Source organism: Eschrichtius robustus, chromosome 6, assembly GCF_028021215.1.
Source record: "Eschrichtius robustus isolate mEscRob2 chromosome 6, mEscRob2.pri, whole genome shotgun sequence".
Lineage (NCBI taxonomy): Eukaryota > Metazoa > Chordata > Mammalia > Artiodactyla > Eschrichtiidae > Eschrichtius > Eschrichtius robustus.
This window is the reverse complement of record NC_090829.1, coordinates 141,706,952-141,730,429: the sequence shown is the minus strand read 5'-3', so window position 1 is coordinate 141,730,429 and position 23,478 is coordinate 141,706,952. Positions and strand designations below refer to the sequence as shown.

At 44.8% G+C, this 23,478-nt stretch overlaps 1 protein-coding gene across 4 annotated transcripts in view; it reads right to left on the bottom strand.

Moving 5' to 3' along the window:
• IGSF5 (immunoglobulin superfamily member 5) overlaps window positions 1-7,071 on the bottom strand; it is a 43,954-nt gene extending 36,883 nt beyond the window's left edge. For 2 of the 4 annotated variants that reach the window (XM_068545777.1, XM_068545780.1), the window contains exons 1-2: window positions 6,913-7,071; window positions 3,373-3,448 (exon numbers count right to left, since the gene is read on the bottom strand). In XM_068545777.1, coding sequence (XP_068401878.1) covers window positions 3,373-3,436 — 64 coding nt within the window. In that variant the 5' untranslated portion in view covers window positions 3,437-3,448; window positions 6,913-7,071. Of the gene's footprint in view, window positions 1-3,372; window positions 3,449-6,629; window positions 6,686-6,863 lie in introns of those variants that run through there. The other 2 variants (XM_068545778.1, XM_068545779.1) reach the window with 2 other exon arrangements.
• Between the last annotated feature and the right edge of the window lie 16,407 nt (window positions 7,072-23,478).

The following is a 23,478-nucleotide window of genomic DNA, read 5'->3' as shown; positions in this document are numbered from 1 at the left end:
TCACCCAACACCGGGTCCTCCCTTGCAGGAGTTGATCCACTTGCAAGATGCTCATTCATGCCAACACCCTCCAATTCCAAATCCAGGGCTTCAGCCCTGCCCCCCCTTACTTTCCTCCTGCCTTGCAAATCCTGCTCCACCAGGCCTCTCCGTGTAAATGACTGGCTGCCACCCAGGATTGAGAAGCTTCTCTTCTACTCATTGTGCCCGAACAGCTGCAGAACTGAAATCACTCACACCGTAACATGTGGGCCAGCTGCCTGGCCCCTCCCAGTCCTCTGCAGATAGATCCTAAACATAAGTACCATTCTTCTGCAACTGCTTCTTAGCTCCTTGGAGTAGCAGCCGGGTGTCTCCTTTGCATGTGGGGCACAGAGGGTCTGCACCAACTAACCCCTCTACTCTTCCACTTACCTCTTCTCCAGCTTCCCTCCTGCACCTGTAGACCCCTCACCTGCTCCCATCTCTTACTTAACATTGGAAATGAACAGACAAGCAGACAATTAAAAGCAGAAGGGAGAAAGGGAAATAAAGCAGAGGGCAGTAGAAGGGAAGTGCCCAGGTAAGACAGCTCCGATGGAGAAAATGGGAGTCAAAACACATCGGGGGCTGGGAGCATCAGAAGGAAACTGGAAAGTGAGGGAGGGGGTCCCGAGGTGTATCAGAGCTGCCCCCCATGTCCCGCTGACCATAGCAGGAGGTGCCATCATCACCGCTGTGCCACCGCCATCACCCAAGACTGCTTTCCACGTGGCAGCCAGACGGGTCTTCTCAACATGACTATGTGACCAGGTACCCTTTCCAACCTCCCACCACCACACCCCAGACTTTGTTTAAAATATTTCCATCCTTTAGGATACAGACCAGATCACCCTTAACACTATCATATCTTAAGACCCTTCTTAGTCTCACATCAATGTCTTCTCCAACTTCATTTTGCCCCAAACTATGCCCTCTGCCCACCAGACCATCTTCAATTTATCCAACTCACCAAGTCTTTCTGGCCCCAGGGCCTTTGCACAGGCAGTGACTGCCTGAAGAACTAGTCTCGCTTACTCCTCAGCTCCCAGCCAAGTCGTCTCCTCCTCAGGAAGCCTTCCCAGACCACCCTGTACAGGTCAAATGATCCATAAAAGGCTTTCGAATCAGTGAAGCAATTGTCATGGTGGTGATTTTGTATTGATTTTTCTATCTGTTGATGTCTAAGCTCTTTGTTAGCAGAGACTGTGCCTGGTTTTGCTCACCCCAGTGCCTGCACCTAAATGGCACGTAAGAGGCTCCCAGTGAATATTCACCGAGTGAACAAATAACCCATCATGCTAGGAGAAAGGTGGACAGGCGAGGGCTGGCAGGAGTCCTCTGGGGACACGTGGAGGTTGTCCTCAGCTATTCAAAGCCATTGGAGATGTCTCTACCTGACACTTTCCAAGATGAAGCATCCTAGGAGTTCAGGCTTTTGCAATGGACTCCATCCCCTAGGGGGCTCTAGGATTACCCATAATCCTCTCCCCTCCTGGAATAGCTATCTCCAGACCTTAACCCAAGCCATCCCTGCCTTCAAAACAGTACTTCAGGAAAAATAGCTCAGAAAAATTGTAGACGCAGAGTTCATCAGTTTCCCACTAAGCCGCCGGAAGAGACTTTTGCCAGCATGGCTGAGATAGCCACGTTGGCGCCATATCCCTAAAATGCGTGCTGAGCCTGGTTTGTTTACCCCATGAGTGCCTACACAAGCAGGGAAAATGTTTTCCTCTCCACCCTACAAACAAATGCATATCAAGAACCTACTAAATGCTTAGCACCACATACTACAAGGCACGGGCTTCCAAACATCTTTGCCCCTAAATACACGTTAACACCCACCACAGCCTGGTTCCCTTGGCTTAATGTGTAAACACACCCAAAACCAAAATTTGTAAAACAGTCCTGACTGCACATCACACACTCTGATCATTCCTATGCTATTTTATTCTGTTTGATTTTTTCAAGCTGTCGTGGACGGAGTTAAAAAAAAGAAAAATAAACTGTTATCTAGCCATCTGAAACAGAGTTTATAGGTGTGTAAAATATAAAGCAAGCAAAACTTATCTACACAACTAAAAGTCAGAACAATGGTCACTTTGGGGGAGGGGGAGGGAATGAAGGAAGCATTTGTGAAGTGTTCTTGGGCCCATCATTGATACACAAAGGTGCTCAGTTTGTAAAATTTCATCAAGCTGTACCTTTATGACTTGTGCACTTTTCTGTATGTATATTATTCTTCAATACAGCGCCTTAAAATCCCTGCAATAGGGGGCTTCCCTGGTTGCGCAGTGGTTGAGAGTCTGCCTGCCAATGCAGGGGACACGGGTTCGAGCCCTGGTCTGGGAGGATCCCACATGCCACGGAGCAACTGGGCCCGTGAGCCACAACTACTGAGCCTGCACATCTGGAGCCTGTGCTCCGCAACGAGAGGCCGCGATAGTGAGAGGCCCGCGCACCGCGATGAAGAGTGACCCCCGCTCGCCGCAACTAGAGAAAGCCCTCGCACAGAAACGAGGACCCAACACAGCCAACAATTAATTAATTAATTATTTTTAAAAAAAAAACGCAAATGAGTTTAAAAAAAAATCTGTCACAAGTAAAATTAAAAGAAAAAAATGGAAGTTTAAAAAAAAAAAAAATCCCTGCAGTAAGAATACCCTGAGGGCTTTAAAACCTAGCGAGGAAAACAAGACAAACACACAGGAAGCCATAGAAATCAAGACAAGACATAGTCAAAAGAAAGCTGGCGTACAAACTCCTGTTACCCTAACCACCCCCGGGGTCTGCACACTCCATCTCCTGCAACGCAGAATCTGATCCAGAGACCCTGGCCTGGGACACCTGGAATCTATTCCGACTGATACTCTGGGAAAGTTCCAGGATGAGGAGGAGCTGTGGGGAGGACTGGGGAGTCTCACAGGCAATGGGTCCCTCACTCTGTCAACAATGGGAGCTGGGGTTATCACCCAGAAAACTGCAAGGTCAGGAAGGCTTCAGGGAGGAGGTGACGCCCAAGTCAGGTCTTCCTTGAAGACCAGGTAGAAATGGAAGGGGAGAATATCCAGGCAGGGGGATGGGATGCTTCAACAAGAGCAATGACCTTGGGAAGGTACCCAAGCAAGGACGCCGGTGAGGAGGGCTGGTGGGCTCCTGTGCACCTGAAGGACCCTTCCGGAGTGAGGCCGACGCAGCAGGAAACGGAGGAGGTGGGGGGGGGAGGGGACCCAACAGGAAAAGCCTAAGGCAGAATCTGCTGGCAGCCACGCGCCCCCGTGGCCTCCTCCAAGTCCCTTCCGCCCACTGCAGGTGGATGCCCGGGATCACGCCAGCCAGCTCTGTGGTCCCTACCTGCCAGCCCAGCCAGGAAGACCAGCGCAGCCAGGATGCCTCGGCAGCTGCCCGCATCTCGCATGCTCCTCCACACCTGTGAAAGCAAAGCAGGCAGGTCACAGCCTGTCTCCATTCAGAGGCGCATGGGGACCCTCCCAGCTCGTGTGTTTCCCTGGAGAGATAAGTCAGCCTGGCCAGTGGCACCAGACTCATCTTGGAACTTGTTAGAAAAGCAAATTCTCGGGCCCAGCCCAGACCTGCTGGATTAGAAGCTTTGGGGGCCAAGCTCAGAAATCTGCCTAAAGTTCAACATGGTACCGATTCCTGTACGTGCTCACGTGTGAGAATCGGTGTATTCAACGACCTTGCTCCCAAGCCCACGTATAAGTCGTGGGAAGCACGTGCTATACCATGACCACAGAATCACTAACCAGAGGGTCAGAGTGTGGACTTACTGCTACTCACTTCAATCAGGATGCTTTAATCATTGAGAAAAAAAATCCTACTCACAGCAGGTGTATATTAGCAAGAGGGAAGACAGACAGCAAAAGGAAGGACTAGATCATAAGCTTATTAGGTGGTAAGAGGCATGGAGACAAATAGAAGAGAGCAGTGTGTGTGAGGGGATGTGTGTTTGGTGGGCTGGCTGGTGCTTCGAATGCAGAGGTCAGAGAAAGGCTCCCAAGAAGATGCCCAGTGAACAGGGAAGGCGGTGAGGCGACCGGCACATGGGGATGTACAGAAGAGCTTACCAGGCAAAACAGCAGGTGCAAAGACCCTGGGGTGGGACCGTGCCTGGCACGTTTGGGGAACTGTAGAGGGGGCTCTGGGGCTGGGGCAGGAGAGAGGTCAGGGTAGACCAAGTAAGGCCTTCCTGGCCCCTTGGTAGCACCCAAGGATCCTGTCATGTACATCTCTCGGCCTTTCCTTTGTTCTTTGATAACCCTCTTGCTCACTCTCCATCCCTGCATTTTTTATTTTTATTTTTTCCTTCTCCTTGGGACAGGCCTATCCGGGGCGGTCACCAGCACTGCTTAGAGTACATAAGTTAAATCTCCCACTGAACATATCGTGAACTGTCTACAAAATCACCAGCTTCTCAGCCCCAGGAAAGGGTTTCTTTATTTCACACGTCCTTAGCACAGCGACCCGACCTGCAGGGAGTTTTCACTTTGGCTTTGGCCTCCACATGGATTTCACAGCTCCGCTGGCGGGCATACGTCCCTTCCCCCCAAATCAGGAGGCAGCGGGTTCCCTAAGCGAGCCGGCGCGGGATTCTGTGATAAGCTGCCACACCCCCCGGGCTCCATATTGTCGTCTCTAACAGGACATAGGCCACCACAACCCACAAGCCCAAATACAATAACTGAAATAGACACAGGTAAGAACCGCCCCACCTCCTCCCTCAGAAAGCACCTCATACAAGCTGCTGAATCAAATAGAGTGGGGTGTGAGGGATCAGGGGATGCCTGGCCCGTGACCCCACTTTACCTGTAAGGGCAGCACTGGGTGCTCACAGCTCATGAGCAGGAACGTGGGGTTTCCACCTCTGATTTCTGATGTCTTTGGAAAGCAAAATTCAGCCTGTATAGTAAACCATAACTGCTCGTGTGTGTAATGTAAGGGTCCCAGCAACTGTGCTGCAGGACCTTCCCACCAAGCACCTCAGCTCCTGACATCACCTAAAAAAGATTCAGTAAATCCCTACAAATACGCCTTGATACCAAGCGGTCCAGCAGCTGAACACAAACCAAGCTGAAATCATGGCCTTCCCAGATGGATCCAAGATCCCAAATTACCAAGTGCCAAATAAATCATTTACTAATTTTCAAGGTTCAATGAACACAAGTGGACCAGCCAATCGCTCTACAAGTCACCTAGAAATCTAGGCTCAAGCGGAGGATGGAGGAGAGATTGAGCTGCCGAGTTATAAAAGTCACACATTTTCCTGAAAGCAATAAATGTGAAGTGCGGACCCAGCATTACTGAAACTGCAGCATGAGCTTAAGGTCCACCAGGAAAGGCTTCTAGTCACTGATTGTCTAGTCAGCCAGGCTGCAGACTAGCACCAGATTACTTAACTCGCTTATTCTCTGTGTGACAGAACGAGTCCATTTCTAAGAGCCCAGCAGAACCTCCCGGGCGGGGGCACGTAGGAACACCCCGAGTGCTACAGGACCCCAGACGTGGATCTTGAGGGGACAGTATTTTTTGAAGGGTGTGTACAGGAAGGAACTTGATTCCAAGTTGTAACTGAACTCAGATAGTTTGCTTTAATTAAAGGAAGGCTCTGCCAGGTAATTTGCAAGTTCATATCTCTATGGAGTAGTTTGAGATTTTACTTCTCATTCATTTTGTTACAGAAGACTTGGATTACCTACTTTTAGTTGAAAAACTACAAAGTCTTTCAAAAATCTTAAATCTTATTAAATTGCATTGAAACAGAAATAGAGTTACAGTTGTAGAAAATAAACTTATGGTTACCGGGGGGAGGGATAAATTGGGAGATTGGGATTGACATATACACACTACTATATATGAAATAGATAATTAATAAGGACCTATTATATAGCACAGGGAACTCTACTCAATACTCTGTAATGACCTATATGGGAAAAGAATCTTAAAAAGAGTGGATATATGTATATATATAACAGATTCACTTTGCTGTACACCTGAAACTAACACAACATTGTAAATCAGCTACACCCCCATAAAAATATTTTTTTAAATTGCATCAAGACAGAATTTAAATCACAACCACTTCCTACTGCCCAGACAAGGCAGAAACACTCAGGAGACCCGTCTGCACCCACCAAGCCTGTCATCTCAGGATGAAAATTGCCAGATGTGATCATTTCACTTATTTACCCACACACATAAACCCTTATGTCTGGGTTCTTGGAAAAAGCTTGAAATCATAAAATCCAGAGGCTGCAGACATCCTGTTTTTAGGCATCAGCATAAATCCTAAACCCAGAAACAAGTAGGACAGGAGGGAACTTAATTACACACAAGGGGCTCTCCACAAACTTCTATGTGCACATACAAAAGCACCAGGGCCCCTCCTCCACCCCAGTACCCCAGCTCAGGGCGCCCCCGTATTCGGTGGTGCCTTGGCCCTGCCTGCTAAATGTGGGGAATCTTAGGACTTCCAGAGATTTAGAGCAATTTCCTTTCCATCAGGCCTCTCATTGGGGAAGAATAAATGGCATTTAAAGTCTGTCCAATGAATAACGGGAGTGCCAGGAATTTTCCAGCCTTTGAATCCAGACCTTCCAAATTCCAGCGAGTCTCAGCTTTCAAGGCGTTCGGACAACAGCTCCCTGTGAATCTTGATGAGAGATCGTCTCAAATTCCTATACTCGCAGAGCAGCCCGATCTTTTAATTTTTAACTCTGTGGAATTTGGGAAACAGATACGTGTTGGATCGTCCAGCACTTCCCCCCCAAGACCAGCAAGCGGCCTGCCTGGGGCTGAGCACCGGCTCCCCAGGAGGAAATGGGTACCTGCAGGGAGTCCGCTGGCCACACACACCAGGGTCAAGCGGTGTCTCACCTGTGACAGGTGGATCTGCCCGTTGGGGCTTCAGCGAAGGTACTGCGGTCCCCAAAGTCCCCTCTCCTGCCTCTGAGCTCTCCCCACAGAAACGCAGGAACAAATCTCTCAGCCACGGAGAATCCGGACCGCTCTCACCTGTAACCAGGAAGTCGCTCACGTCACAGGCCGGGCTGTGCACACACAGGTGGCCTCCCTGCCTCGGGCCCTGGAGCCGCAGACTCCCCGTTAATCATCAGCCAGCCCCGGGTCTGCTCAGGCTGACCACTCCATGCCTCAGGGCCAAGGCTGCCCTTGCACTTGGCCTCCACCCCCTGTTCCTGCCCCAAGCCTTTCTTATGTCCTGTAGGAGGCCAGCGGGAGGCTGGTGGCCCCCTCCTGCCCTTGGCCTCCTCCTGCACGTGGACGTGGCCGGCCACCGGCCAACCTTGTTTCTTGGCTCCGGCACAGACCCGGAGCTGGCAAAGCGGGTTTCTTCTCGCAGCCCGGCTCCTCCACATCCACAAGAACAGGTTCTTTTGTGAAAGAAAAAACAAAAAGTCCTGAGAATGAAGTCCTCTGGAATGGGGCCAGCTTTAGAAGTCAAGTCCAGTTTCCTGTGGAGCGTTTGCAGGAGAACTGCTAAGAGGTTTTCTGCAGGCATCCCAGACCCCACTCCCAGCCCCTGGGAAGTGAACTAAGGAACTTGGCTTTTCAGAGCATTGAAAATTCCTGGAAAAAACCATCCCCCCAAATCCTGAAGCAGCAGTGTACTGAATTGTCTGCTCTCTTACAGTTCTTTTTGAGTATCTGGCTGGTCTCCCTCATCGCATTCTAATCCTGTCATGAGACTTAGGGTCATGGGCATCTGCACAGAAGAGGTGACAACAGAAGGTATGGACCATATACTTAGAGTAAGACGCTAAAGCGAATAAATAGGGGAAATGCTGTGTCTTCCAGTTGAAGGGGATCAGAACATGCCACCCCAAAACATGTCACTTTGGCATAAAGATTATTTTTAAGCTGAAGACATTTGAGAGTCAACAGATGCTTTAAAAAAAAAAGGAAATAAAGAAAAAAAGCTTTCTCAGAGCTTCCCTTTACTGACTAAAAGCAGGACCTCCTGGGAAATAAGGTTGCCATAAATTCCTCTCCAGGGTGGATCTATGCCCAGAAGGGAGAACACAAATAAAACCTACTCCAAATCCCTTCTTCAGGGGAGTTTATGATGCTAAGGAAGACAGAAAGACCACTCATACCTGTATAGACAAATATTACCACAAATTTCTCAACTCCCATCTGTCTGGAAGAAACATAGGTATTCTTCCCCTAAAATACCTTTTCTCATCCCCTCCCTTTCTCCTACTAAATTAGCTATGTAAGTCTTTAACCATTCAATGAGCCAGTTACTTCCTTTGTTGGCTCCCATATGCACACAAAATAAACCTTTTTCTCCTATTCACCTTTCTTTTGTCAGTTTAATTCACAGGCCTCGGTAAATGAACATAAGAGGGTAGAGGCAAAGGTTTTTTTCCCTCCCTACCAGGCTCTGGTGCTAGGAGCTGGTCAGAAAAATGGTGAACAAGCAGATAGAGAGTCAATATGTTTGTCAAATAATCTCACAAATATACACGGGCTTATAGCATCTTATTTAGGAGCTGTGTCCCTGAAGGCCTACCATAATTCAAAACTCAAATAATTCCAGGGCAGTGAGCCACAGGAATAAAAATTGAAGGCCAGTGTAGCTCATATTTGCCCTAATGTGGTTTTTTAAATTTTTTTGGCTTCATTACTTTCTGACATTTAGAATTTCATTCACCAGTTCTTCAGACTGGCCTTCGGAGCACAGTATCAGCCAAGATTTCCAGCCCTACCCTCAGCCTCAGCAGTACTACTGGAGAATATCATTAGAGCTTCTAGAAAAATTTAAGGTATAATAACAAAGAGGGTGTAGGGGAGGGGAAAAACAAACTTTACCCTCCTCAGTCTGTGGCTGGGACCCTGGAAATTAAACTGACAAAGACAGATCAACAAGAGAAAAACAAGAGATTAACAAGAATTTATTAACACATGCAGTACAGATACATGCAGAGGAAACTCATTGCCGGGTAGCTCAAAGGGGTGGTTAGGACTCGGGCTTATCTAGTATCTAACAAGAGAATAAATTTGTAGAGAAGTGACAAGAAAAGGAAAAGGAGTTCAGGCTATTGGGGTGGCAAACTGTGGGAAGGTGAGTACATGGGTGAGACTAATGGAAGATAAGTGTTGTGTTGATAAGGTTTGTTTGTGTTGATTCTGATAAAAGTCTCCAGTATTAAGATCCCTTTGCCCTTCATGGTACAAAAGAGCGGAGGGTGGAGAGTTTGGTGTCTGCTGTTTCTCAGTCATCTTCAACTTAAAATAATCCATATGCCAAAGTGGCACATTTTAGGGTGGTATGTTCTGATTCCCCACAAGTGCCATAACAACTATGCATACATAATAATCAAAACCACTGTCAGCAATTCCATAGCAAATGCACGGTCCTCCTCGGACGACCCCAGGGTATTCCTATCTATCAGTTACTGAGAGGTTCCCCCAGGGCAAGAGTGGAAACACTACTGACAAGTCACTGGAAATGCAGCTCAAACTGTGTGGTCCTGAGGGATTTTTTTTTTTTTTTTTAATTTGGGAGATTTGCATTATTTCAAAGTTTGAACATAAAGAGAGATTTTACTAATATTTTTAGCCTGTGCTATTTTAAACTTGTAAAGTTCAAATTTACATAAAACATATTCACACTGTAATTCCTATCACAGTAAAATCTCTGAAGGAACTCTGATGAAGGTTGGGGTGAGGAGGGAGTTTCCCTGAGGAAACTGGGTTTGAGCTCAGATTGGGGTGGGGGGATGTAAGTAGTGAACTGGGCAGGAAGGTGGAGGGTGCAGAGGACCACTCCTGGGGCAGAGGGAACAATGTGCTTCTGGGCAGCAGGATGGATGGCAGGAGACTTGGTACCCTGAGGATGTTAAAGAGGCTCGTGGGACCTGAATGCAGCTAGGTGGGGGGGCCAGGGGAGCCCCCCACCTAGCTGCAATCATTATTGCATTATTATATATAATTTTACCCACAAAATTTGAATTTTTTCACTTCATCCCCTATACTGGGTTGAATAGTGTCCGCCTCAGAATGCATGTCTACCCAGAACCTCAGAATGTGACCTTGTTTGGATATAGGGCCTCGGTAATTAGTTAAATTAAAGTGAGGTCATACTGGATTACAGAAGGTGATAAATTCAATATAAATGGTGTCCTTATAAGCAGAGAGAAATTTGGACACAGGGGCATACACAGAGGGAAGATTATATGAAGACACAGGGAGAAGGCCATGTGATGACAGAGGCAGAGAGTGGAACGATGCAGCTACAAGCCAAGGAATGCCAAGGATTGCCGGCCAGGAGACGGAAGAAGTGAAGAAGCATCCTCCCCTAGAGCCTTCAGAGGGAGTGTGGTCCTGCCGACACCTTGATTTCGGACTTCCAGCCTCCAGAACTACGAAACAATGAAGACATGTTGTTTTAAGACACTTAATTTGTGGTACTTTGTAACGGTAGCCCTAGGAAACTAATATCCCCACTTAACCAATGGCTTAAATGTGTTTCCATAAATTTATGTATTCTTATGAAATAATTTTGAGTGGCTAAAAAGTGTATGTTTTATGGATGTACCATCAGTTACTTATTAATTCTTTAATTATTAAACATTAAGTTGCATCTGTATTTTAACTGTTAGAAATCTTTTATTTGAACAAACATATGTACTTTCATGTATTACATAGTAGAATATGTTGATGTCTGTACAATTTTATATCATTTTAAATTTAACTCTATATTATAAGCAACATTCTCTATCACTAAAAACCATTCATGAGCATTGCTTTAATGGACTTATAATAATATGCTATGATACATAATATCATTATAAATTATCATAATAACTGTGAGAATATCCAAGCCCTTAAACATTATGTTGTTTCCAGATTTTCAATATTGCAAGCAATACCGAGATGAATGTATTTATGCATGTAGAGGGTTGGGGTTATTTCTTCTTTTATTTTGCATTTGGTACCCTATCTCACATTAGGCTCTTTTAATTAGAGTCATATGTCAAAACATTATTCACTTTAAAATTACTGATAGAGTTAAATTTGATTCCAGAACCATGCCCGTTTACAATCCCACATGCAGTGTCTGAGATGGCTTATTTCACCACACCCTCAAAAGCATTGAAGATGATCATTTTTGTGAGTGTGGTTAACTGGGGTACAAAGTTAATAAATCCCTCTGTAAGTAGAAATTTGCAAAATGCCCTCTGCCCATTGCATTCCTCGATCACGAAATCTTAGGAGGAAAGTTGACTAGAATAATGTGTCCTTAAAGTTGCAGGAGCCATTTCACCCTCTCATGCAGGCATGTCTTTCGGTTATTTTTAACATCAACCATGTCACTAGGGACATAATGAGAAATTTTGGCCCTGGACCATCAGCAGAAAATTCACCCTCTATTTAAACCACCCCAATACTTAGTGCCTTAAAAGCCATCATTTGTTTTTCAATCTGCACAGGGCTCAGTGGAGATGGCCTGTCCTGCAACACACAGTGTCAGCTGGGACAGATCACCTGGAGCTGGACCCACATCCAAGGTGGTTCATTCACAAGGCTGGAAGATTGGTCCTAATGGTGAGGGTCTTCATTCCTCTCCACATGGACCTCTCTGTGGCACCGCTTGGGCTCCCTCATAGCATGGCAATTCGGTTCCAAGAGCAATTGTCCCATTGGACAGAATGTGGAAGCTGCTAGTCTTTTAAAGCTTGGACCTAGAAATTGGCAGAGTCACTGTATTAGTTTTTTGTTACTGAGCAACGAACTCCCACAAGTTTAGTGGCTTAAAACAATACCCATTTACTATCTCACAGTTCTGTAAGTCAGAAGTCTGGGCAGGTTCAGCTGGGTTCTCTGGGCAGGTTTAGCTGGGTTCTGGGTTATCTTGAGACTCTGGGAATGAATCCACTGCTAAGTTCATTATTTTTGTGATCTGAACTCATTTGCTTGTGGTTGTAGGACTGAGGTCCCCGTTTCCTTGCTGGGTGTCAGCCAAGGGCTACTCCCTGCTCCTCAAGGTCAGGTACATTCCTTGGCACGTGACTCCCTCCACCACCTAAGCCAGCAACGGTGCACTGGGCCTCCCTCTGCTTCCAATCTCTGACTTCCCCTGTGCAGCAAGCTGGAGAAAACTCTCTGCTTTTAAAAGGCCCATGTGGTTAGATGAGGCCCACTTGGATAATCTCCCTTTCAACCTATGATCTAACATAATCACAGGAGCGATGGCACAGCATACTCACAGCTTGCACCCACACTCAAAGGACAGGGGTTGTACAAAGGTGGGGGTCATTGGGGGTCATAGAATTCTTCCAACCCCAGTCATCCCACTATATGCTATTGACCAAGAAATCACAGAGTCCAGATTTGGGGAGACCCCTCTATGGAGGAGTGTCAAAGAATTTGGGGGTCATGTTTTAAAACCACACATCCTCAAATAATTTTGGCTTCAGGAGAGGACCTAAAGGAATGGAAGGAGATGATTTGTGTCTACAAGTACATCCTTCTCAAGCAGGCTCCCAGCCCTAGACCTCAGGTGTCAGGTGTCCTCCACGTGACAAGAAGCCCCGTGAGGTCAATCTGGCTTTGTCACTGGGCAAAGAGTAGTGCTTGCTGATGGATGAGAGGGCTTTAAAAATGTGCAAAATCTTTTAAAAGCAGTCATTAAATTGGAGGGCTTCTATTGGTACACTGGCCCCAAGCCAGGAGTTCCCCTCTTAGGTACCATCCTGTTCACACACTGATACAGTTCACACACTAATGACTGGATGAAAAGCAAAATAAAAGTGGTCCTTGAAAGTCAACTTAGATTTTCAAAGACAAATAAATTATTTTTTTTAATGAATTCCAAAGCATAGGAAAGCATAAACTGCCTTCGGAACATCACCATCTAATTTCTTCTATTCTATTTTTATGGCAGAATTCTCATTTTTAGGCATGTCAAAATGGCTTGACACATCACAGGTGTGCGTGTCTGGGAAACGATCACATTGCCCTTTTTTGGCAATTAGTGCTTGCACAGGGGCTCAGAGCTGCCTGGGAAATAATACTCCCTGGATGCTAACATGGGCTTTGGTAGTGGGATCTTTCTTGCTTCTGAGGATGAGAGTTAAATTGACTTTGACTTCCGATAATGAATGTCTATCAAGCAAGCCACTATGGGTTGAACTGTGTCTCCCCCCAAAAAGGTCCACACCTACAGGACCTCAGAATGTGACATCATTTGGAGATAAGGTCTTTACAGAGAAGTCAAGTTGAAATGAGGCCATTAGAGTGGGCCCTAATCCAGCTTGGCTGGTGTCCTCACAGAAAGGAGAAACTTGGACAGAAAGACAGACATATGCAGAGGGAAGACAGTGTGAAGAGACGCAGGGAGAAGGCCATGGGAAGACAGAGTCAGGGATTGAAACGATGCTGCCGTCAACCATGGAAAGTCTGGGGCTACCAGAAGCTAGGAGAGGCCAGGAAGGATGCCCCCCTACAGGCTTGAGAGGGACCACGGGCCTGCAGACAACCTGATTTCTTACTCTGGCCGCCAGGACTGAGATAATAAATTTCCTTTTTTTTTTAACATCTTTATTGGAGTATAATTGCTTTACAATGGTGTGTTAGTTTCTGCTTTATAACAAAGTGAATCAGTTATACATATACATATGTTCCCATATCTCTTCCCTCTTGCGTCTCCCTCCCTCCCACCCTCCCTATCCCACCCCTCTACGTGGTCATTTCCATTCTTCTAAGCCGGTCAGGGTGTGGCTCTTTGTCCTGGCAGCCCGAGGACACATACACCAGGGTTTGCTGAAGTCACTGTTTATCTAGTGGCCACCAGTCGCTGAAAATTCTCCTGTCCAGTGGATTTCTCTGGTCTCATTTCTCTCATGTCCCCAATCTGCTTAAGTCACCTGGTGTATTTCCTTCAAAAGTGGAAGTCGGGGTCAGTGGATTGTTTGGGGATTTTTTATAGCATCCCAAGGAGCTCTGCATCTCAAGTCTTGAACTAGCTTAATATTACTTTCTCTTCACCTCTTTTTCTTTTCTTAAAAAAAGTTTTTGGTCACACCACACAGCTTGTGGGATCTTAGTTCCCTGATCAGGGACTGAACCCGCATCCTCGGCAGTAAAAGCACAGAATCCTAACCACTGGGCAGCCAGGGAATTCCCTGCCTCTTTATTACTTTGTTTATTTTGTGTATTCTCCCAGCCAGGACCTGTTGGCTGATCATACCTGGATATCTTTTCTCCCCATTTGTTGTATTCTTGCCATTCCATGGACCACATTGGCTGTGTCTACCTGCTAGCAAAACTTTGCCTTTGTGGTCTCCCTCTTCTGGATTTAGGAACCACGATGTGTTCACCTTCCTGTTCCCAACAAGGCTTGTTACAGTGCCAAGCCCAAAGTGTGTCCCACGCACAGCTACTGGCAAGGCCCAACATCCATGGCAGAGAGAGTAGGGAGAAGGAATCTGAGCCCTCGGGGGCTCTGAAGAGCAGGACTGCCCCACACGTAGGCTTCTGTAGAGAGAAATAAATGTCTACCGTGTTCAAACCACTGCTATTTTGGTCTCTATAGCAGCCACACTCATATACCAACTAATACAAGAGGATTCATAGATAAAAGCTAGAGACCATAAGGAAAATTCAAGATTTACTGGCCAAGGTTTTGGTCCTAGGTGGTTAGGAAGAACAATGATTTGCGGTCATAAATGGTGCAAGTTACTTAACCTCTACCAGACTCAGTTTTTCTTCTGTAAAATAGTGATACTAATATCTAGTACATGGGCTTGCATTGGATTAAATTTGATATGTCTGTAAAGTGCTAGGCACATAACAGATGGCCAGCAATGGGCAAGTATCATTATAATAAAATATTTCAAAAAAAAAAAGAAAAAAGGAGTTTGTGCAGACACTTAAGTCTCCTTAGACACTAGTGTAACCTTCTTTACACAGCATAGGGGTTTCTTGGCCTGGGTTTCTAAAAAAGAAGATCCTGAGAAAAAAGCATTTGTGAGCAGGTAGTTTATTTGCGAGGTGATTCCAGGGCAAGAGAGAGAAAATGAAAAGAACCAGTGTGTTAGTTTTCTAGGGCTGCTGTAACCACACATTGGGGGCTTAGAACAGTGGAAATCTACTCTCTCCCAGTTCTGGAGCCGGAAGTCTGAGATCAAGGTGTCGGCAGGGCGGTACTCCCACTGAAACCCGTAGAAGAGACTCTTGATGCTTCCTCCTGGTTTCTGGTGTTTGCTGTCAATCCTTGGTGCGCCTGTGCTTGTGGCTGCATCACTCCAATCCCTGTCTCTATTGCCACATGGCCTTCTCTCCCCACATCTTCACTTCATCTTCTGATAAAGACACCAGACATGTTAGTTTGGACCCACCCCAATCTAGTATGACTTGTCTTAACTTGATTACATCTGCAAAGACCCTGTTTCCAAATAAAGCCACATTCACAGGTGCCACAGGTTGAGCCTTAAACATTCTTTTTAAAGGAGACACAATTCCACAATTCAACCTAGAACAGTGAGATGGGGAAGGAGGAAGTGACAGTCTTTTTTTTTTTTTTTTAACATCTTTATTGGAGTATAATTGCTTTACAATGGTGTGTTAGTTTCTGCTTTATAACAAAGTGAATCAGCTATATGTATACATATATCCCCATATCTCCTTCCTCTTGTGTCTCCCTCCCACCCTCCCTATCCCACCCCTCGGGGTGGTCACAAAGCACTGAGCTGATTCCCTATGCTATGTGGCTGCTTCCCACTAGCTATCTATTTTACATTTGGTAGTGTGTACATGTCCATGCCACTCTCTCATTTCATCCCAGCTTACCCTTCCCCCTTCCCGTGGCCTCAAGTCCATTCTCTACATTTGCGTCTTTATTCCTTTACTGCCTCTAGGTTCTTCAGAACCGTTTTTTTTTTGTTTTTTGTTTTTAGATTCCATATATATGTATTAGCATACAGTATTTGTTTTTCTCTTTCTGACTTCCTTCACTCTGTATGACAGTGTCTAGGTCCATCCACCTCACTACAAATAACCCAATTTCGTTTCTTTTTATGGCTGAGTAATATTCCATTGTATATATGTGCCAAATCTCCTTTATCCATTCATCTTTTGATGGGCACTTAGGTTGCTTCCCTGTCCTAGCTATTGTAAACAGAGCTGCACTGAACATTGTGGTACATGACTCTTTTTGAATTGTGGTTTTCTCAGGGTATATGCCCGGTAGTGGGCTTGCTGGGTCATATGGTAGTTCTATTTTTAGTTTTTCAAGGAACCTCCATACTATTCTCCATAGTGGCTGTATCAATTTACATTCCCATCAACAGTGCAAGAGTGTTCCCTTTTCTCCACACCCTCTCCAGCGTTAATTGTTTGTAGATTTTGTGATGATGGCCATTCTGACCGGCGTGACCTGATACCTCATTGTAGTTTTGATTTCCATTTCTCTAATTATTAGTGATGTTGAGCATCTTTTCATGTGTTTGTTGGCAATCTCTACATCTTTTTTGGAGAAATGTCTATTTAGGTCTTCTGCCCATTTTTGGATTCGGTTGTTTGTTTTTTTGATATTGAGCTGCATGAGCTGCTTGTAAATTTTTGAGATTAATCCTTTGTCAGTTGCTTCATTTGCAAATATTTTCTCCCATTCTGAGGGCTGTCTTTTCAACTTGTTTATGGTTTCCTTTGCTGTGCAAAAGCTTTTAAGTTTCACTAGGTGCCATTTGTTTATTTTTGTTTTTATTTCCATTTCTTTAGGAGCTGGGTCAAAAAGGATCTTGCTGTGATTTATGTCATAGAGTATTCTGCCTATGTTTTCCTCTAAGAGTTTGATAGTGTCTGGCCTTACATTTAGGTCTTTAATCCACTTTGAGTTTATTTTTGTATATGGTGTTAGGGAGTGTTCTAATTTCATTCTTTCACATGTAGCTGTCCAGTTTTCCCAGCCCCACTTATTGAAGAGGCTGTCTTTTCTCCATTGTATATTCTTTCCTCCTTTATCAAAGATAAGGTGACCATATGTGCGTGGGTTTATCTTTGGGCTTTCTATCCTGTTCCATTGATCTATATTTCTGTTTTTGTGCCAGTACCATACTGTCTTGATTACTGTAGCTTTGTAGTATAGTCTGAAGTCTGGGAGCCTGATTCCTCCAGCTCCGTTTTTCTTTCTCAAGATTGCTTTGGCTATTCGGGGTCTTTTGTGTTTCCATACAAATTGTGAAATTTTTTGTTCTAGTTCTGTGAAAAATGCCATTGTTAGTTTGATAGGGATTGCATTGAATCTGTAGATTGCTTTGGATAGTATAGTCACTTTCACAATGTTGATTCTTCCAATCCAAGAACATAGTACATCTCTCCACCTGTTTGTATCATCTTTAATTTCTTTCATCAGTGTCTTATAGTTTTCTGCATACAGGTGTTTTGTCTCTTTAGGTAGGTTTATTCCTAGGTAATTTATTCTTTTTCTTGCAATGGTAAATGGGAGTGTTTCCTTAATTTCCCTTTCAGATTTTTCATCATTAGTGTATAGGAATGCAAGAGATTTCTGTGCATTAATTTTGTATCCTGCAACTTTGCCAAATTCATTGATTAGCTCTAGTAGTTTTCTGGTAGCATCTTTAGGATTCTCTATGTATAGTATCATGTCATCTGCAAACAGCGACAGCTTTACTTCTTCTTTTCCGATTTGGATTGCCTTTATTTCTTTTCCTTCTCTAATTGCTGTGGCTAAACCTTCCAGAACTATATTGAATAATAGTGGTGAGGGTGGACAACCTTGTCTTCTTCCTGATCTTAGGGGAAATGGTTTCAGTTTTTCACCATTGAGAATGATGTTGGCTGTGGGTTTGTCGTATATGGCCTTTATTATGTTGAGGTAATTTCCCTCTATGCCTACTTTCTGGGGGGTTTTTATCATAAATGGGTGTTGAATTTTGTCAAAAGCTTTTTCTGCATATATTGAGACGATCATGTGGTTTTTCTCCTTCAATTTGTTAATATGGTGTATCACATTAATTGTTTTGCATATACTGAAGAATCCTTGCATTCCTAGGATAAACCCCACTTGATCATGGTGTATGATTCTTTTAATGTGCTGTTGGATTCTGTTTGCTAGTATTTTGTTGAGGATTTTTGCATCTATGTTCATCAGTGATATTGGCCTGTAGTTTTCTTTCTTTGTGACATCTTTGTCTGGTTTTGGTATCAGGGTGATGGTGGCCTCGTAGAATGAGTTTGGGAGTGTTCCTCCCACTGCTATATTTTGGAAGAGTTTGAGAAGGATAGGTGTTAGCTCTTCTCTAAATGTTTGATAACATTCGCCTGTGAAGCCATCTGGTCCTGGGCTTCTGTTTGTTGGAAGTTTTTAATCACAATCTCAATTTCAGTGCTTGTGATTGGTCTGTCTATATTTTCTATTTCTTCCTGGTTCAGTCTCAGAAGGTTGTGCTTTTCTAAGAATTTGTCCATTTCTTCCAGGTTGTCCATTTTATTGGCATAGAGTTGCTTGTAGTAATCTCTCATGAGCCTTTGTATTTCTGCAGTGTCAGTTGTTACTTCTCCTTTTTCATTTCTAATTCTATTAATTTGAGTCTTCTCCCTTTTTTTCTTGATGAGTCTGGCTAATGGTTTATCAATTTTGTTTATCTTCTCAAAGAACTAGCTTTTAGTTTTATTGATCTTTGCTATTGTTTCCTTCACTTCTTGTTCATTTATTTCTGATCTGATCTTTATGATTTCTTTCCTTCTGCTAACTTTGGGGTTTTTTTGTTCCTCTTTCTCTAATTCCTTTAGGTGTAAAGTTAGGTTGTTTATTTGAGATGTTTCTTGTTTCTTGAGGTAGTATTGTATTGCTATAAACTTCCCTCTTAGAACTGTTTTTGCTGCATCCCATGGGTTTTGGGTCACTGTGTTTTCATTGTCATTTGTTTCTAGGTATTTTTTGATTTCCTCTTTGATTTCTTCAGTGATCTCTTGGTTATTAAGTACTGTATTGTTTAGCCTCCATGTGTTTGTATTTTTTACAGATTTTTTTCCTGTAATTGATATCTAGTCTCATAGGATTGTGGTCGGAAAAGATACTTGATACGATTTCAACTTTCTTTAATTTGCCAAGGTTTGATTTGTGACCTAAGATATGATCTATCCTGGAGAATATTCCATGAGGACTTGAGAATAAAGTGTATTCTGTTGTTTTTGGATGGAATGTCCTATAAATATCAATTAAGCCCATCTTGTTTCATGTATCATTTAAAGCTTGTGTTTCCTTATTCATTTTCATTTTGGATGATTGGTCCATTGGTGAAAGTTGGGTGTTAAAGTCCCCTACTATGATTGTGTTACTGTCGATTTCCCCTTTTATGGCTGTTAACATTTGCCTTATGTATTGAGGTGCTCCTATGTTGGGTGCATAAATATGTACAATTGTTATATCTTCTTCTTGGATTGATCCCTTGATCATTATGTAGTGTTCTTCTTTGTCTCTTGTAATAGTCTTTATCTGAAAGTCTATTTTGTCTGATATGAGAATTGCTACTCCAGCTTTCTTTTGATTTCCATTTGCATGGAGTATCTTTTTCCATCCCCTCACTTTCAGTCTGTATGTGTCCCTAGGTCTGAAGTGGGTCTCTTGTAGACAGCATATATATGGGTCTTGTTTTTGTATCCATTCAGCCAGTCTATGTCTTTTGGTGGGAGCATTTAATCCATTTACATGTAAGGTAATTATTGATGTGTATGTTCCTATTATCATTTTCTTAATTGTTTGGGGTTTGTTATTGTAGGTCTTTTCCTTCTCTTGTGTTTCCCACTTAGAGAAGTTCCTTTAGCATTTGCTGTAAAGCTGGTTTGATGGTGCTGAATTCTCTTAGCTTTTGCTTGTCTGTAAAGGTTTTAATTTCTCCATCAAATCTGAATGAGATCCTTGCTGGGTAGAGTAATCTTGGTAGTAGGTTTTTCCCTTTCATCACTTTAAATATATCTTGCCAGTCCCTTCTGGCTTGTAGAGTTTTTGCTGAAAGTTCAGCTGTTAACCTTATGGGGATTCCCTTGTATGTTATTTTTTGTTTTTCCCTTGCTGTTTTTAGTATTTTTTCTTTGTATTTAATTTTTGATAGTTTGATTAATATGTGTCTTGGCGTGTTTCTCCTTGGATTTATCCTGTATGGGACTCTCTGCACTTCCTGGACTTGAGTGACTATTTTATTTCCCACATTAGGTAAGTTTTCAAGTATAATCTCTTCAAATATTTTCTCAGTCCCTTTCTTTTTCTCTTCTTCTTCTGGACCCCTATAATTCGAATGTTGGTGTGTTTAATGTTGTCCCAGAGGTCTCTGAGACTGCCCTCAATTCTTTTCATTCTTTTTTCTTTATTCTGCTCTGCAATAGTTATTTCCACTATTTTATCTTCCAGGTCACTTATCTGTTCTTCTGCCTCAGTTATTCTGCTATTGATTCCTTCTAGAGATTTTAAAATGTCATTTATTGTGTTATTCATCATTGTTTGTTTGCTCTTTAGTTCTTCCAGGTCCTTGTTAAACGTTTCTTGTATTTCCTCCATTCTATTTCCAAGATTTTGGATCATCTTTACTGTCATTACTCTGAAGTCTTTTTCAGGTAGACTGCCTATTTCCTGTTCATTTGTTTGGTCTGGTGGGATTTTACCTTGCTCCTTCATCTGCTGCATGTTTCTCTGTCTTCTCATGTTGCTTACCTTACTGTGTTTAGGGTCTCCTTTGCGCAGGCTACAGGTTCGTAGTTCCCGTTGTTTTTGGTTTCTGCCCCCAGTGGCTAAGGTTGGTTCAGTGGGTTGTGTAGGCTTCCTGGTGTAGGGAACTAGTGCCTGAGCTCTGGTGGATGAGGCTGGATCTTGTCTTTCTGGTGGACAGGACTGCATCCGGTGGTGTGTTTTGGGGTGTCTGTGACCTTATTATGATTTTAGGCAGCCTCTCTGCTAATGGGTCGTGTTCCTGTCTTGCTAGTTGTTTGGCATAGGGTGTCCAGCACAGTAGCTTGCTGGTCGTTGAGTGGAGCTGGGTCTTAGCATTGAGATGGAGATCTCTGGGAGATTTTCGCCATTTGATATTACATGGAGCTGGGAGGTCTCTGGTGGACCAGTGTCCTGAACCCAGCCCTCCCACCTCAGAGGCACAGGCCTGACACCCGGCCAGAGCACCAAGACCCTGTCAGCAACACGGCCAGGTACGTGGGGAGTTTCTTGCCTTTTGGGAAGTCTGAGGTCTTCTGCCAGTGTTCAGTAAGTGTTCTTGGAAGCAACAGTCTTATCAAGGAAACCACTTTGGACCATAGTACTCCATCCCGTTTGGACCTCCTGAGAAGTGTACACACTGCCTCCAGAACCATTCACCAAAGGACGGGAGGAGTGAGCACTTCCTGCCAGCCTCTGCCCTCCCAGGTAGAGGATTTTCTCCAAGGACATAACTCCCCACGTTGAGCTCCCCCAAGTCACAGCATCCAAGGAGCCCCGGAGTAGAAAGTAAAAACCTGAAAGACATGCTTAACATCAGCCGTTATCAGCATGAAGTGACTTGAACACAGAGCAGAAATGCAGTCCCGGCCCCTGCTGAAATCAGAGGCCAGGCCAAGAGCACACGAGTCAGAGCATCACATGTCTGCTGGACACCCCTCGCACCTCTCAGATTGCTCTTCTTCTATGTTAATTCCATTGGTGAATCTTCAAGTCTGTGACGATCTTCAAGTCTGTGACAAGCCACAGTCTCTATAGATGATTCCATAGAGAAGGTGTGGGTGAGTAAGCAACCTGCAGCTAACCAGGGACCGTGATGGAAATCTGTCATCCCCCCTCTTCACTTCAGCCGCTGGCTCTACGTTTCCCTCATGCTCCATCAGCTCTCCCGCTGGTCCGGGCCGCTTGCCTAAGTGCTGTCCAGTCCTCACTCTCACCAGAGGGGGGCGCACCAAGAGAAGCCCAGACAACCCCCAAGCCCCAGTCATCCTCCCCCGTTTCCGCTGCGTGGCAGCAACCATAGGCCCGGTGATAACCGAGGCTAATGATCCTGGCGGGAAGAGCATCTTCTTTCTTTGCCTACTAGCCCATCCACAGGGGAGACCCGAAAGACGGGGTGATGTCATATTCAGGTGCAATGGAATCTTTACTGTGAACCTGAGTGGAAGCCCCCAAACTCTAACCCCAGGAACCAGGATCTCTAATCCTATAGAATGTAAGGGTTCTGGCAAAATCCACTGGGAGTGACAGTGAGGGCAGCTGATCCCACTTCCAAGATTTGCTTCCCAGACCTGCAGATTCTGACCGTTAGAAACCAAGCACCAGTTGTTGGCTGCTGGTTCATTATCACATTGGCTATTGTTGCAGCACCATGTGTTTGCCGCCCCAGAGGACGTGTCCGACTCCAGGGGACATCAGCTCTGAGCTGGCACAGTTGCTGAGCTGTTAATGGCCTTTTCTTTGTTGACTTAGGCTGATTGCTTCCAGGTTATGTAGTACATGGTAGAGACAATGGATTATATGGTCATGTACTCATGACACACTTCTTTGTCCATAAAATGGGTCCTTGGTTTGAGCTGATGTCATGCAGATCCAATTTGATAAATCATTCATCCTGAGGCCCTCCGATGGTGGTGCTGGCAGGACAGGAGCAGGAAAGGCAAACCTATATTAGGAGCAGATGTCAATTCCAGTAAGGATAAATTCCTCCCGCTGCAACTGAAGGACTCCGATGTTATCAATGTGCTAACAAATGGCTGGTGGTCCCCCCACGGCTAGGCTAGTAACAGGACAAATGCAGCCGGCATTCAGCAGAGGTGGGAGCTAGATCAGCCTTGGTGAGGGGGCCATGCAGAACCTCCCTCCACCCCTGCCATCTTGGCTACTCCACCCATGGGCCATTGCAGGCGCAATGGGTGACTGAGGACAGAGGCCACTGGACACCACCAGACCAGTCATCCTGTCCGACTGGTTGTAGAGGCACAGAGGCCCTCAGCGGACAGTGCCATGGACACGGGCATCTGCATGCCCCCTGCCCACTCCCAAAAGCCCATCCACATCCCTTTTCCCTGGGCTTCCAGTGTCTTTGTCTGCTGGGGCTGATAAAACACAATACCATAGACTGGGGGAGGGAGGGAGCTTAAGAAACAGGCCTTTATTTCTCACAGTTCTGAAGGCTGGAAGTTCAAGATCAGGGTGCAGGCATGGTTGGGTTCTGAGCTCTTTCTTGCTTGTACATGGTCAACTTCTGCTGTGTCCTCACATAACAGAGAAAGAGAGAGAGCTCCCTGGTGTCTTCTTGTGAGGACACTAATCCCATCATGAGGATCCAACTGTCATGACCTCATCTAACCCCAGTTACCTCCCAAAGGCCCATCTCCAAATACCATCACATTGCAGGTTAGGGCTTCAAAATATGAATTTTGGAAGGGGGAGGGGGTGGAGACACAATCCAGTCCATAGCATCCAGT